This window comes from Rhinopithecus bieti, unplaced genomic scaffold (assembly GCF_001698545.2).
Source record: "Rhinopithecus bieti isolate Rb0 unplaced genomic scaffold, ASM169854v2 scaffold_74595, whole genome shotgun sequence".
Taxonomy (NCBI): domain Eukaryota; kingdom Metazoa; phylum Chordata; class Mammalia; order Primates; family Cercopithecidae; genus Rhinopithecus; species Rhinopithecus bieti.
In genome coordinates, this window is record NW_016827607.1 from 199,706 (window position 1) to 216,373 (window position 16,668).

Here is a 16,668-nt window from a genome sequence, read left to right on the forward strand (position 1 = left end):
TCCCGAGTAGCTGGGACTACAGGCACGAGCCACCACGCCTGGCTAATTTTTTGTATTTTTAGTAGAGATGTGTTTTCACCGTGTTAGCCAGGATGGTCTCGATCTCCTGACCTCGTGATCTGCCCGCCTCGGTCTCCCAAAGTGCCAGGATTACAGGTGTGAGCCACTGCGCTAGTTTTTTTTTTTTTTTTTTTTTGAGACGGAGTCTTGCTCTGTCACCCAGACAGTGACCCACCTGCCTTGGCCTCCCAAAATGCTAGGATTATGGCCATGAGCAGCCTACAAAACAGTTTCCTTGAATATGCATATATTCTCATGTGGATTTGTTAATTGTTACCTTTTGCCTCTTTCTCCCCTTGTATCACTTTCTTTGGGCCACCTGCAAGTTAGTAGCAGAAATCATGACACTACACATCTAAATATTTGAGCATTTATCTCCTTCCAATAAAGAGAAAAGTGATTCTCTCTGTCGCCCAGGCTGGAGTGCAGTGGCATGACTTTGGCTCACTGCAAGCTCCACCTCCTGGCTTCACATTATTCTCTTGCCTCAGCCTCCCAAGTAGCTGGGACTACAGGCACCCGCCACCACGCCCAGCTAATTTTTTTTTTGTTTGTATTTTTAGTAGAGATGGGGGTTTCACCGTGTTAGCCAGGATGGTCTCGATCTCCTGACCTTGTGATCTGCCCGCCTTGGCCTCCCAAAGTGCTGGGATTACAGGCGTGAGCCACCGTGCCCAGCCAATATACTATAATTTAATGTAAAGTTCATATTTAGATTTCACCAATTTGCCCAATAAGTCTTTTAAAGCTGCTGTTTCTCATTAAATAATTCAAGTAAGGATCATGTATTGCATTTAGTTATTATTTCTCTCTTCCTCCCTTTTTTATTCTTATTTATTTATTTATTTGAGATGGGTTCTCTGTTGCTCAGGCTGGAGTGCAGTGACATGATCTCGGCTCACTGCAACCTCTGCCTCTCAGGTTCAAGCGATTATCCTGCGTCAGCCTCCCAGGCAGCTGGGATTACAAGTGTGTGGCACTGTGCCTTGGTAATTTTTGTGTTTTTAGTAGAGACAGTGTTTCACCATGTTGGCCAGGCTGGTCTTGAACTCCTGACCTCAAGTGATCCGCCCACTTCAGCCTCCCAAAGTGCTGGGATTACAGGTGTGAACCACCACACCTGGGCATCTCCTAACTAATTTTTTTTTTTTTTTTTTGGTAGAGATGGAGGTCTTGCTATGTTGCTCAGGCTGGTCTCAAACTCCTGGACCTAAGGGATCCCCCTGCTTTGATCTCCCAGAGTAATGGGACTACAGGGCATGAGCCACTGCACCTGTATCTCTCTCTCTCTCTTGACAATGTTAGAAATGTTTATTTTTGAAGGGCGTGGTGGCTCACTCCTGTAATCCTGGCACTTTGGAAGGCCCAGCTGGGCTGGGTCACTTGAGGCCAGGGGTTTGAGACCTTCTCAGTCTCCTGAATGCCTGGGATTACAGCTGTGTGCCACCACACCCGGCTAGTTTTTTATATTTTTGGTAGAGACAGGGTTTCACCATGTTGGTGAGGCTGGTCTTGAACTCCCACCTCCCAAAGTGCTGGGATTACAGGCATGAGCCACCATACCCAGCCCATTGCATTTAGTTGATGCACATCTTTAGTTTTCTCAAACCTAGGTAATTGCATATCCGCCTCCTTTCCCTTCCCCCACTCCTCATCCCCCATGTGTATTTCACAACATTAACTGTTTTTGAAGTTTTCAAGCCAGTTGTTTTGAAGCATGTCCCTTCTTTTGGATACGTCTGTTTTCCAATGATTAGATTCAGGGCAAACATGTTTGAATACTACACAGATGACCGTTAAGCCCTTTTCAAGACAGAATATTAGAGGCACATGGTTAGATATCAAAGTTGATCGTTTAGTTAAGCTGGGTTGGAATTTTGGCCTCACATTTTGCTAGTTGGGTAAATCGGTTATTGAGACGGTTTTCTCAGCTGTCACACTGGGAGGTAATAATCTAGCTTCATGATGTTGTTGAATTAATATATGTAAGGCACTTAGAACAGCGTCTGGCACATTATAAGTATCAATAAATAAACACTGTTACCGTTATTATTATCACTGCAATTTATAGAGGCCTTAACAGGAACATCCAGCACTTTCAACACTATATGGCTTATAGGAAGCATTCCACGAATATTTGTTAGCAGAAGGACAGCTCTATGCGAGCTGCTATCAATTACTGCCCATTTTACAGATGAGGAAACTGAAGCTCAGAGAAGCAAAGTAGTGACCTAGGATCACACAGATTGCCGTTAAGTGGCAAGATACGGGGTTTGTACTGAGGCATATTGGATATGTAAAGTGAGGGATAAGGAACCTTAATGTATTTTGTAAATCCTCCACGGCTGTGTGGATGTGAAAAACTGAATTGGAGCGCCACGCAGCGGTTCTCTGGCGTACAGTATCCATCCATACAGTAGGCGCTCAATAAATGTCTGTTGTACGAATGAGGAAAGAAAATGAGTCAGCTGAAGCGAGATCATCCCCTAGCGTTGGTGTGCACCTACGTGGGGATCCATTGCTGCCGACGCTACTCCTGCCGGGTCACCACAGGCGCACGTGTTCCGGCAGGGCGCGGCTTCCGGTGACCCAGCTCCGTCCCCAAGCCCCACCCCTTGCCTGTTGTCGCGCTCGGGGACGGCTGTGGTGTTTTGGCCCATGGGCGGAGCCGTAGTTACAGTCTACTGGGGCGTCGTCCGTAGCCGGGGATCCTGGTGTGTGGAATCGCGGCCCGAGGTTCGCTATGTCTGACGAGGAAGCGAGGCAGAGCGGAGCCTCCTCGCAGGCCGGCGCCGTGACTGTCAGCGATGTCCAGGAGCTGATGCGGCGCAAGGAGGAGATAGAGGCGCAGATCAAGGCCAACTATGACATGCTAGAAAGCGTGAGTGTGGGTTCGGGGCGCCCCAGGTCGCCTAACCCGGTCCCTCGTCTCTGGAGGACTGGGAAGCCAGGGCCGCCTCAACTTGAGCGCTCCGCAATGGATCTTCTCCCTGGGAGGCCCAAGTCGCCGCAAGTGCGGCCTCTGTCGGCCCAAGAAGGCAGGCAAAGAACCTTAGTAACTTAACAGCTATGTTGATATCCAGCAAGCGTTTATGGAGCCCTACTGTGTGCTAGGCGCTGGTTTAAGTGCTGTGCATTGTTGAGTTCATTTAATCCTCGCAAGAACCCTTTGAGATGGATGCTGTTACTTTCTCCCTTTTAGGGAGGGGGAAACAGGTGTTACTTGATTGAACAGCTGTCATGTGCTTCGCTGACTGCCTTATCTTAATTTTGTATTTTTTGTAAAGACAGAGTCTCGCTCTGTTGCCCAGGTTGGTATCGAACTCTTGGCCTCAAGCGATCCTCCCGCCTCGGCCTTTCAAAGTGCTGGGATTACAGGCGTGAGCTACTGCACCTGGCATTTGCTGATTGCATCATAACTTCTTAAACTTAAGTGTGTATGTGAATTACCTAGGGATCTTATTAAAATGAAGATTTTGTTTAAGCCAAGGGATCAGATTCTGCATTTGTAGTCAACTTCCAGCAATGCTGATGCTAGAGGTCTAAGGACCGGACTTTGAGTGACAAATAAGGCTCATCCTTATTGCATAAGGAGGAAACTGAGGCCCAGAGTGGGGCAAACGCCTATCTAAGGTCATACAGGTTGGAATTGGCAGCGATGGGTCTGGCTCAAAAGCTGATGCAGATTTTCTTATGCCACCTAGTATAAAATCACAAATCAGTTCGCAGAGGAAGATTCAATTAATTATGCCCAAGTAGGGTGGGATGGAATGCATTTTAGGTGATGTAAATGAAGTTTTTTTTTTTTTTGGTTTGAAACGGAGCCCGGCTTTGTCACCCAGGCTGGAGTGCAGTGGCTCAATCTCGGCTCACTGTAGCCTCCGCCTCCCAGGTTCATATGATTCTCCTGCCTCAGCCTCCTGAGTAGTAGGGATTACAGGCGCGGGCTAGTACACCAGGCTAATTTTGTATTTTAAGTAGAGACGGGGTTTCACCATGTTGGTCATGCTGGTGTTGAACTCCTGACCTCAGGTGATCCGCCCACCTCGGCCTTCCCAAGTGCTGGGATTACAGGTGTGAGCCACTGCCTCTGGCCATAAGATGAAGTTTCATACGTAGGGCCAGAGAATCATTTCACTGGGTACTGACTATATGCTCAAAGTGGGATTCAGACCTCAGGTCTGTCACATTCAGAACCTGTGCTTTCAAGCAAATTACCAGCAATTTCTCAAACTTTAGTTTATTTTCTACCACATGCAGGATACTATATGCATATACCACTTGTACTGTTATTCCTTTTATATTTTTATTTAAATAGATCTACTTTTAATCTTATATAAATGTATTATTATTATTATTGAGACAGGGTCTCGCTCTGTTGCCCAGGCTGGAGTTCAGTGGCACCATCTTGGCTCACTGCAGCCTCAACCTCCTGGGCTCAAGCGATCCTCCTACCTCAGCCTACCAAGTAGCTGAGACTGCAGGTACATGCCACCACGCCCAGCTAATTTTTGTATTTTTTGTAGCTACAGGGTCTTGCTCTATTGCTCAGACCGATCTCAAACTCCTGGGCTCAAGCAGTCCTCCTGCCTCTGCCTCCCAAAGTGTTGGGGTTATAAGCATGAGCCACAGTGCCTTGCCCATAAATGTATTTTGAAAGAAAATTTCAAAACTCGGCTACATATGGAAAATGAGAATCTTTTCTCTTAAATATAAGGTCAGATGCTTTGCAGGTTGATATGGCACGTTAGTTGCTTCTGGCTGACTGCTGTTGCTTGCTGAAGGCTTTCAGCCTGAAACCCTGCTCTGTTTGTTTTTAAAAAGTGGGTTTGGGCTGGGTGTGGTGGCTCACACCTGTAATCCCAGCACTTTGGGAGACTGAGGCAGGCGGATCACCTGAGGTCAGGAGTTTGAGACCAGCCTCGCCAACATGGTGAAATCCCGACTCTACTAAAAATACAAAAATTAGCCAGGTGTGATGGCGCATGCCTGTAGTCCCAGATACTTGGGAGGCTGAGGCAGGAGAATCACTCGAACCCGGGAGGTGGAGGTTGCAGTGAGCTGAGATCCTGCCACTGCACTCCAGCCTGGGCGACAGAGCGAGACTCTGTCTCAAAAAAAGAAAAAGAAAAAAAAGAAAAAAAGTGGGTTTGGGTACAGTGGCTCATTATTTGAGTGGCCAAGGTGGGAGGATCACTTGAGGCCAGAAGTTCAATACCAGCCTTGGTAGCATAGAGAGACTGTGCCTCTACAAATAAAAGTTGTTTTTAAATTAGTTGGGCATGGTGGTGCATGCCTGTAGTCCCAGCTACTTGGGCGGCTGAGGCAGGAGGATTGCTTGAGTCCTGGATGTTGAGTTGAGGCTGCAGTGAGCTATAATTGTACCACTGCACTCCCTTTTGGGTGACAGAGTGAGATGCTGTCTCTTAAAAAAAAAAAAAAGCCGGGCATGGTGGCTCACGACTTTAATCCCAGCACTTTGGAAGGCCGACGCATGCAGGTCATTTGAGGTCAGTGGTTCGAGACCAGCCTGGCCAATGTGGTGAAACCCCGTCTCTGCTAAAAATACAAAAATGAGCCAGGCATGGTGGTACACACCTGTAATCCCAGCTACTTGGGAAGCTGATGCAGGAGAATCGCTTGAACCTGGGAGGTGGAGGTTACAGTGAATCAAGACTGCACCATGACACTCCAGCCTGGGTGACAGACTCCATCTCAGAAAAAAAAAAAGTGGGCAGCCAAAACTATAAACTATAAATCTCGTATAATAAAACATAGGAGTAAATCTTCGTGACCTTGGATTAGGCAAAGCCTTTTTAGATATGGCACCAAAAACACAAGCTACAAAAGAAAAAATGGTAAGTTGAACTTCAACATTTAAAACTGTGTTTCAAAGGACTTAGTAAAGAAAGTGAAAAGATAAGCTCCAGAATAGGAGAAAATATTTGCATATCATTTCTCTGATAAAAGGATAGTATCTAGGCTATAGTAAGAGCTCTTATAACTCAATAATAAAAAGGGAACCAATTAGAAGACAGGGAAAGGATCTGAATAAACATTTCTTCAAAGAAAATATGATTAATAAAAATGATCAGTGGCCAGGCGTGGTGGCTTATGCCTGTAATCCCAGGACTTTGGGAGTCTGAGGCAGGAGGATCACTTGAGGCCAGGGGTTTGAGACTAGCCTGGGCAACACAGTGAGAACCTATCTTTACAAAATTAAAAATTAAAGGCTTGGTGCGGTGGCTCACGCCTGTAATCCCAGCACTTTGGGAGGCCGAGGCGGGCGGATCATGAGGTTAGGAGATCGAGACCATCCTGGCTAACACGGTGAAACCCTGTCTCTATTAAAAATACAAAAAAATTAGCTGGGCGTGGTGGCGGGCGCTTATAGTCCCAGCTACTCCCGGGAGACTGAGGCAGGAGAATGGCGTGAACCCGGGAGGCAGAGCTTGCAGTGAGTCGAGATTGCACCACTGTACTCCAGCCTGGGCGACAGAACAAGACTCTGTCTTAAAACAAAAAAATTGAAAATTAGCCAGGTGTGGTGACATGTACCTGTGGTCCTAGCTACTTAGGAGGCTGAGGCGGATCGCTTGAACCCAGGAGTTCAAGGCTGCAGTGAGCTATGAACACACCACTGTACCCCAGCCTGGTCAACAGAAGGAGATCTTGTCTCAAAACAAACAAACAAACACAAAAGCCGTTAACTTTTACAGTTTACATGGGTCAGTTATATGGTATCTGAATTACATCTCAATAAAACTTATAAAAATGGAGGGTCCTAGAGATAGGAAGTAACTGGAGTGTTGCAAAGACCAGCACCAAATGGACACTTTTGCCTTGACAATTGAAGGATTGAAGAGAATTGGGAAAGGAATATGTATTTTTGATTCAGGGTTATTTAATGCCCTGTGTGTGAGCTGCCAGTGTTATGGATCCCACCCTTTGAGAAGCATTATCCAATGTGACATTGATTCTCAAAGGCTGGTTAACTCTTAATCACTGTGGGAAGGCAGGAGCAGATATAGGTTTTTAGCCCCTGGAGCATTTCTGCAGTGTCATGGTGAATCCTGTGTTAGGGGAGTATGGAGAACTATCTCCCTGCACAGTGGACAGTAGGTTTGGGTGTAACCCGGAGGCTTCCAGAGAGAAAGGGAGCAAAGTGAACGGAATCCCTCTTCTCAGTGCCTGTGTACACTGGCAACTTGTCCCTGGACTGACTAATCCTTATAGCCACTGTTTATGACTATGACTGTGCATAGTCGTTTTCTGGGGCCACCATAACACCACAGAGTTGGTGACTTAAAACAGGAATTTACTCTGTCCCAGCTCTGGAGGCCAGAAGTCTGAAATCAAGATGTCAGCAGGGTTGGCTCTTCTATAGGCTCTGAGAGAGAAGCTTCTAGGCCTTTCTCCCAGCCTCTGGTGGCTATCAGCGGTCCTTGGCTTACAGCTGTGTCACTTGAACCTCTGCCTGCATCTTCACATGGCCTTCCTCCTGTTTCTCTGTCCCACACCTACCTCTGCCTTTCTTTTATGAGGACACCAGCCACCAGATGAGCTTATCTCGAGATCCTTAACATAATTACATCTATAAAGACTCTTTTTCAAATAAAGTCATATTTACAGGTTTTGGAGGTTAGCATGTGGTTATCTGTTTTTGGGGACCATCGTGAACCCACTATGCTGTGTATGCATGTGCACTGTGCTGAGTACTCTGCAGGTCAGCTCATTAGTTCTTGCAGCAGGTAGGGAGGGAGGCGAGTGCTCTTATTCCCATTTTATAATTGAGGAAGCTGAGGCTTAGAGAGAAGGTCTCAGCTAAGGATGTCCAGCTTGTATGTGGCAGAATTGAGATTCAAATTAAAGTCTAACCAACTGCAGAGCCCCTCCCCTGAACCATGCGACTGGCTTCACTGCTTTTGTGTACTCTCCTCTAACTCATGTCTTTAAAATGTTAAAAAAAAAAAAAAAGGGGGGGGGGGGGTGTTTTGATATGAGAAAACATTCCCTTAGGCAAAATAAAACCTAAAGAGGGATGTAAAGTGGAGCTTCTCTCTCCCTGCCCTGTCACCCAGCCACCCAGTTCCTCTCCCTGGAGGCAGCTGGTGCTATCACTGTTTCCTTCTTGGAAAGGCCTTTTAGATCTTTTTATTTTCAGAAGACTCAAAGCCCTGCCACAGCTGGATACTGTTTGGACTTCTCACTCCCCTCTAGCTTCCAGGGCCAGCAGCCAGGTGTCAGCCACCTGTGGGAAGGAGGGTCTGAAGGAGGGCAGGAAGAGGCTGGCCTTGGGGATGATGCTCAAAGGAGTCTTTGGTTTTATCGGCACTGTTTTAACTTCAAAAAAGAATGGATTCATGCATTACTTGAATTAAAAACAAAAAATGAGGCCGGGCCCCATGGCTCAAGCCTGTAATCCCAGCACTTTGGGAGGCCGAGATGGGCGGATCACAAGGTCAGGAGATCAAGACCATCCTGGCTAACACGGTGAAACCCCGTCTCTACTAAAAAATACAAAAAACTAGCTGGGCAAGGTGGCGGGCGCCTGTAGTCCCAGCTACTCGGGAGGCTGAGGTAGGAGAATGGCGTAAACCCGGGAGGCGGAGCTTGCAGTGAGCCGAGATCCAGCCACTGCACTGCCTGGGTGACAGAGCGAGACTCCATCTCAAAAAAAATAAAAAATAAAAATAAATAAAAAATGAAAGACGCAGTGCCCACCCCAGGGTAGTTGTGAGGACATGAATAGAGCCTAAGGACATGAATAGGGTCTAAGTGATCGGTATGTGGCACTGATACTGTCACCTTTATTATGACTTCAGAGAAGGGTCTGGGGAAAGACATCCTAGGGACATTACACCCATGAGCACCTTTTAACCACATTTCTTTCCTCCAGCAAAAAGGCATTGGGATGAACGAACCGCTGGTGGACTGTGAGGGCTACCCCCGGTCAGACGTGGACCTGTACCAAGTCCGCACCGCCCGGCACAACATCATATGTGAGTGGCCCTCTTAGAGGACTTTCCCCACCTTGTGGTGGGAGGTGTTAAAGGCATACAAATAAAACCAAGGATCTGTATTATCCACTGCCTTCTCTTCTGCCTTGATGGGATTATCTTATTCCCCTCCAAGGACTGAGAACTAAGGGAATGGGCTAGACTCTAAGCTTCTATATTTCTGGTTTCATTTTTTCTCTCTCTCTCTCTTTTTTTTTTTTTATGAGCCAGGGTCTTGCTCTGTCTTCCATGCTGGAGTGCAGTGGCGCTAACATGACTCACTACAGTCTCAACTCCCCAGGCTCCAAGTGATCCTCCTGCCTCAGCCTCCCATGTAGCTGGGACTGTAGGCGTGTGTCACTGTGCCTGGCAAATTTTTTTTTTTTTTTTTTTTTGAGACGGAGTCTCGCTCTGTCGCCCGGGCTGGAGTGCAGTGGCCGGTTCTCAGCTCACTGCAAGCTCTGCCTCCCGGGTTTACGCCATTCTCCTGCCTCAGCCTCTGAGTAGCTGGGACTACAGGCGCCCGCCACCTCGCCCGGCTAGTTTTTTGTAATTTTAGTAGAGATGGGGTTTCACCGTGTTAGCCAGGATGGTCTCGATCTCCTGACCTCGTGATCCGCCCGTCTCGGCCTCCCAAAGTGCTGGGATTACAGGCTTGAGCCACCGCGCCCGGCCGCTGATTTTTTTTTTAGTAGAGACAAGTCTTGCTAAGTGGCCCAGGTGAGTCTTGAACTCCTGGACTCAAGTGGTCCTCCTGCCTCGGCCTTCCAAGGTGCTGGGATTACAGGCATGATTTGTTTTTAATTAAAGAGCTAGGAGAGAGTACAGATTGGATAGTATATTTGTTTTCTGTTTGTGCCATAACAAATGACCACAGACTTGGTAACTGGAGATAAGAAGTCCAGATGGGTCTCACTGACTAAAATCAAGGTGTTGGCAGGGCTGGCTCCTTCTGGAGGATCTAGGGGAGAACCTGTTTCCTGGTCTTGTCTGGTTTCCAAAGGCTGCCCACTGTCCTTGGCTCATGGCTTTGTCCATCTACAAAGCTGGCAAGCGCATTTCCCTCACTCTGATTCTGTCATCACATCTCTGTCTCTCACTCTCCTGCCTCCCTCTTGCACCTATAAAGACCTCTATGATGACACCAGGCCTACCTGGATAATCCAGGATCATGCCTTATCTTAAGGTCCTTAATCACATCTTCAGAGCCCTGTTTGCCATGTAAGATGCCATATTCCCAGGTTCTAGGGGCTAGGATGTGGATGTGTTGGAGGCCGTTATCCACTCAGCCATAGGTAGGCAACTGTCTCCACCACAGAGTCCTATTAGCATTTATCCTCCACATTTTTCACTTACTAACTCCTCTTTAATCTATTTGAATCTTGATTCCATCTACATCACATCTTATTTATTTATTTATTTTTTGAGACAGAGTCTCACTGTGTCACCCAAATTGGAGTGCAGTGGCACGATCTTGGCTCACTGCAACCTCCACCTCCCGGGTGACAGAGCAAGAGACCATCTCAAAAAAATAAAATCTGAGCAATTCCTTATTGGTCTTTTTTTGAAAAATCTGTTCTTGGCCAGGTGCGGTGGCTCATGCCTGTTATCCCAGCACTTTGGGAGGCCAAGGCAGGCAGATCACCTGAGGTCAGGAGTTTGAGACTAACCTGACCAACATGGTGAAATACTGCCTCTACTAAAAATACAAAAATTAGCTGGATGTGGTGGCACATGCCTGTAATTCCAGCTACTCGGGAGGCTGAGACAGGAGAATCGCTTGAACCCAGTAGGCGGAGGTTGCAGTGAGCCGAGAGAGCACCACTGCACTCCACCCTGGGTGACACAGCAAACAAAACTCTGTCTCAAAAAAAAAAAAAAAAAGAATATCTATTCTCACAAGTTTATTTTATTGTACAAAATAACTTTTTTTAAGAACAGTTGGCCGGGCGCGGTGGCTCAAGCCTGTAATCCCAGCACTTTGGGAGGCCGAGACGGGCGGATCACGAGGTCAGAAGATCAAGACCATCCTGGCTAACACGGTGAAACCCCGTCTCTACTAAAAAATACAAAAAACTAGCCGAGCGAGGTGGCGGGCGCCTGTAGTCCCAGCTACTCGGGAGGCTGAGGCAGGAGAATGGCGTAAACCCGGGAGGCGGAGCTTGCAGTGAGCTGAGATCCGGCCACTGCACTCCAGCCCGGGCGACAGAGTGAGACTCCGTCTCAAAAAATAAAAAAGAACAGTTATAGATTTACATACAAATTGGAAAATAATGGCCTGGCGCAGTGACTCACACCTGTAATCCCACACTTTGGGAGGCCGACGTGGGCAGATCACCTGAGGTCGAGAGTTCGAGACTAACCTGGCCAACATGGAAAAACACCATCTCTACTGAAAGTACAGAATTAGCTGGGCATGGTGGTGTGAACCTGTAATCCCAGCTACTCAAGAGGCTGAGGCAGGAGAATCGCTTGAATCCAGGAGGTGGAGGTTGCGGTGAGCTCAGATTGTGCCATTGCACTCCAGCCTGGGCAACAAGAGCGAAACTCAGTTTCAAAAAAAAAAAAAAATTGGAAAATAATGCGGAGGTCCTTTGGCTTCTGTATGTAGTCTCCTGTGTTGTTAACAGCATATATACATATATATAATATATACACATATGTGTTTATATATAAAATACGTGTGTATATAAAATACATATATGTGTATATATGTAAAATATATACATATGTGTATATATAATGTACATATGTGTATATATAAATATATACATGTTAACATATATACATATGTTATATATACATAATACATACATATGTGTTATACATACTTATATACATATATATACCTATATATTTTATACACATGCATATGTGTATATATACATATTACATATGTGTGTGTATATATTTATGTATACACGCACATATGTATATATGCAAAATATGCTCACTGCAACCTCCACCTCCCAGGTTCAAGTGATTCTCTGGCCTCAGCCTCCCGAGTAGCTGGGATTATAGGCGCCTACCACCACACCTGACTAATTTTTCTTTTTTTTTGAGATGGAATCTCACTTAGCTGCCTAGGCTGGAGTGCAGTGGCACGATCTCGGCTCACTCAATGCACCCACTGTCTCCCGGGTTCAAATGATTCTCCTGTCTCAGCCTCCCAAGTAGCTAGGATTACAAGCATCCACCATCAAGCCCGGCTAATTTTTATATTTTAGTAGAGACAGGGTTTCACCATGTTGGCCAGGCTTGTCTTGAACTCTTGACCTCAGGTGATCTGCCTGCCCCAGCTTCACAAAATGCTGGGATTATAGCCGTGAGCCACCGCGCCCGGCCAACAGCTTATATTAATATGGTATGTTTGTAATTGCAAATTTGTGTTTTGAAATATACTGCAGAAACATTTTGTACTGAAAAAAACCCTTTCAGTAACATTTTGATTAGAATTGTAATATGTTGTAAATAGTCATTTGCTCCATTCCCCAGTAGCTGTGTATTGAGCAATTCCTGTGTACCAGGCATTGCAGATTCCAGGGATGCTGTGGACCTCTCATCAGGGCAGGGCTTTTCTAGTGAAAGTGCACGTGTGTTATGTAAGTCTGCCTCCCAAGTACGTGTCTCCACTTGTTCAGATCTGGGTTCTTTTCCCACATCTGCTCCTCTGGGTTGAGAACTTGAATCCCTTAACGACTGAGGGTCTCACCTTTGCTCCAAAGTGACAGTGGCAGAGGAGGCAGGTCAGGTAGTATGGCAAGCCCACTGACAGGCACAGGGTATCAAAATACCAGCTGCTGTGCTGGCGTGGCCTGCAGATTGCCATGGTGGTTCACAACATTTTGAATTAGCTGTCTGTACTGAAAAATCAGAGAATTTCACTTCAGACATCCCAATTTTCAGCTTTTCTGGAAAAATCAAAGATTTCATGGCATGGGCTCTTCCTCCCAAACCCCACCAATTGGCAAGAGCCCTGCAGCAGGGGTGCCCTTTGGCCACCTCCCTGTAGGCTCCCTCTCCTGGACTGAGTGTCTCCAGGATTACTAGGCTTACGCAGCATTTTTTTTTTTTTTTTTTTTGAGACTAAGTGTCGCTTTGTTGCCAGGCTGGAGGGCAGTGGCACCATCTCGGCTCACTGCAACCTCTGCCTCCCGAGTTCAAGCAATTCTCCTGCTTCAGCCTCCCAAGTGGCTGGGATTACGGGCACATACCACCACGTCCAGCTCATTTTTGTATTTTTTAGTAGAGACGGGGTTTCACCATGTTGGCTAGGTGATCTCTATCTCTTAACCTCGTGATCCTCTTGCCTCGGCCTCCCAAAGTGCTGAGATTACAGGCGTGAGCCACTGTGCCTGGCTTATGCAGCATTCTTCCTTCTAGAGGATTTCAGAGAAAAGTGAAATCTTGATTACACCCAGCCTGAGTCATTCATTCACATGACCACAGTGCCAGCCCCTCATATGCCTTTGAGGTCATGCCTATGGATTCAGCTGGACGTTACCTTCCTTCTGCTTACCTCTCAGGGCTCACCCGAGACAGCACTGCCTTCAGGAAGCCTTCCCTCATCTCCTAGATTAGCAAGGGCAGACTTTCCTGCTGGCCAGGCCTTCCTGCAGTCATCAGATGTTACTGTAATTACTTATTCTGGAGCTGCTCCTTGCAGGACTGAATACTCCCAAGAGGGAATGTCCTCTGTCTTGGTCAGAGACTCCTCTTCGCCTCTAGCTCCATGTATGGCATGTAGTAAGCACTTGTTAACTCTTCAGTGAATGAATGTAGGAGTCTTGTGTCCTCCGCTGTCTTCCTTGGCCCCTGATGTGTGGTTCTCATCCCAGGCCTGCAGAATGATCACAAGGCGGTGATGAAGCAGGTGGAGGAGGCCCTGCACCAGCTGCACGCTCGTGACAAGGAGAAGCAGGCCCGGGACATGGCTGAGGCCCACAAAGAGGCCATGAATCGCAAACTGGACCAGAGTGAGAGCCAGGGCCCTCCACAGGCCTTCGCCAAAGTGAACAGCATCAGCCCTGGCTCCCCAGCCAGCATCGCGGTAATCCAGGGGTTGGCCACTCAAGTCCATGCCCAGGGGACACTGTGGGTCAGGTAGCCTTCAGGGGTGTGGAAAGACAGACCAGTTGTCTCCATGCTGCGGTGCTGAGTTCAGTTACTCATTTAATAAACACTGAGTGAGGCCTGCTGTGTATCCAACCCGGTGCTGGGGGCAGAGTTTTAGAGAGAGGTCAGCCCTGGCTGCCCACTACATTGGTGGGGGAGTGACCTTTCCCAGTGACAGAAGATGATAAATGTCCCAAGAGAGGGAGAGGATCTCTTCTTGGGGCTCATTTTAGGTGGGCACTGAATGATGAAAATGAGAATGGCATCCTGCCAAATGAGTTATGCATGTTATGTGGTGTGTTAAAAAAAAATTAGGCTGGGCACAGTGGCTCATGCCTGTAATCTCAACACTTGAGAAGGCTGAGGCTACTTGGAAAGCTGAGGTGGGAGGATCACTTGAGCTCAGGAAGTCGAGGTTGCAATGAGCTATGACTGTGCCACTGCACTCCAGCCTGGGTGACAGAGTGAGACCTTGTCTTAAAAAAAATTACAGGCTCACGCCTGTAATCCAGCACATTGGGAGGCCAAGGCCGGTGGATCACTTGAGGTCAGGAGTTCGAGACCAACCTGGCCAACATGATGAAACCCCGTCTCTACTAAAAATATGAAAATCATGCCACTGCACTCCAGCCTGGGCAACAGAGTGAGACTCTGTCTCAAAAAAAAAAAAAATTACCCATTTAAAGTGTGTATATAGTTTAGTGTTTTTTGGTATATCACAGAGCTATGCATCACCACAATCAATTTTATTTCTATTTAAAAAATTTTCAGCTGGGTGCGGTGCCTCACGCCTGTAATCCCAGCACTTTGGGAAGCTTAGGTGGGTGATCATCTGACGTCAGGAGTTCAAGACCAGCCTGGCCAACATGGCGAAACCCCATCTCTACTAAAAATGCCGGGTGTGGTGGCACATGCCTGTAATCCCAGCTACTCGGGAGGCTGAGGCAGGAGAATCTCATGAACCCGGGAGGTGGAGGTTGCAGTGGGCGGAGATCGTGTCACTACACTCCAGCCTGGTGACAGAGCGAGACTCTGTCTAAAATAAAAAAAAGGGGGGGGTTTCACTATGTTGCGTAGGTTGGTCTCTACCTCCTGGGCTCAAGTGATTCTATCATCTTAGCCTCCCAAAATGCTGGGATTATAGGCATGAGCCACCATGCCCAGCCATAATCAATTTCAGAACATTGTTCCTGTAAAGAAAGTCTATAGTGATTTGCCATCACTTTCCAATCCCCCAGCTCCCTGCACCCAGTTATCTACTTTCTGTCTCTCTGGATTTGTCTATTCTGGGCATTTCCTCTAAGTGGAATCATATAATATGTGACCTTTTATGACTGGCTACTTTCACTTAGCATATTTTCAAGTCATCCATATTGCAGCATGGATCAGTGCTTCATTTGTTTACAGACAGGGTCTCACTCTGTCACCCAGACTTGAGTGCCATGGTGCCATCATAGCTCACTGCAATCTCAAACTCGCAGAGTCAAGTGATCCTCCTGCTTCTGCCTCCCAAGCAGCTAGGACTGTAGGCACACGCCACCATGCCTGGTTAATTTTTTATTTCCTTTTTTTTTTTAGAGATGAGTTCTTACTATGTTGCCCAGGCTAGTCTTAAACTCCCGGCTTTAAGCGATCCTCCTGCCTCGGCCTCCCAAAGTGCTGGAATTACAGGCATGAGCTGCCATGCCTGGCCCTTCATTCCTTTTTACGGCCAAATAATAGTCCACTACCTGGATATCTCATATTTTATTTATCCATTTGTCAGTTAATGGGCATTTGGATTGTTACCACTTTTTGTCTATTATGAAGAGTGTTGCTGTGAACATTCTTGTACGTTTTTTTTTGTGGAGATGTAGTTAAATATAATTCCACAGCCACTTCTGGGGTAGGTCCTAATCTTTACTCATTTCATCCTCAAGGAAAAGCCTCACAGACCTGAAGTAACTTGTGTCAGGACACATAGTTCCTGACAGGTGGAATGGGGTCCTAAACCCTGGTCCTACCAGTCTTCTTTAATGATCACAAGTCTGTAAGTTACACAGAAGCTCCATCTCATTCTCTACCCCATCTATAGCATCTACCCCAGTGCCATTTGGCCCACAACAAATATTTGTTAAAGGGGTGAATGAGTGGTCGTCTGTGTTCTTAGGACCTAGAACAAGAGTGTCACTCTAGTCTTGGGTCCACCCTGTGCCTGTGGCTGCTTGTCTGAGGGCTTCTAGGGCAAATGTCTTGTCTAAATGTTGACCACTGAATAAAATGGGCCCAGCCTGGCTTGCCTTCTCTTGCCCTTGAACCTGGGTTAGGACCCCAGAGAGCAGCATTTGGCCTTTCCCATGCTCCTCAAGGCCTTCACAGTGTCTGGTAATTGCCAGCTCTCAGACATTGGGCAGACCTGGTCATCTTTACTAGAGCTGCCCTCACAGGAACCCAAGGAGGAGGTGGCCCCATTAGCCACTGCCCCTTCCTGCATGAGGTGTCTACATCCCTGACT

General features: G+C 47.1%; 1 protein-coding gene across 2 annotated transcripts in view; it reads left to right on the plus strand.

Annotated features, from left to right (window-relative positions):
- Positions 1 to 2,662: 2,662 nt before the first annotated feature.
- Positions 2,663 to 16,668, plus strand: part of PSMD9 (proteasome 26S subunit, non-ATPase 9) — a 30,164-nt gene continuing 16,158 nt past the window's right edge. Inside the window, exons 1-3 of one of the 2 annotated variants that reach the window (XM_017863990.1) lie at positions 2,663 to 2,941; positions 8,960 to 9,062; positions 13,898 to 14,109. In XM_017863990.1, coding sequence (XP_017719479.1) covers positions 2,804 to 2,941; positions 8,960 to 9,062; positions 13,898 to 14,109 — 453 coding nt within the window. In that variant the 5' untranslated portion in view covers positions 2,663 to 2,803. The remainder of the gene's footprint in view (positions 2,942 to 8,959; positions 9,063 to 13,897; positions 14,110 to 16,668) is intronic. The other variant, XM_017863989.1, reaches the window with a different exon arrangement.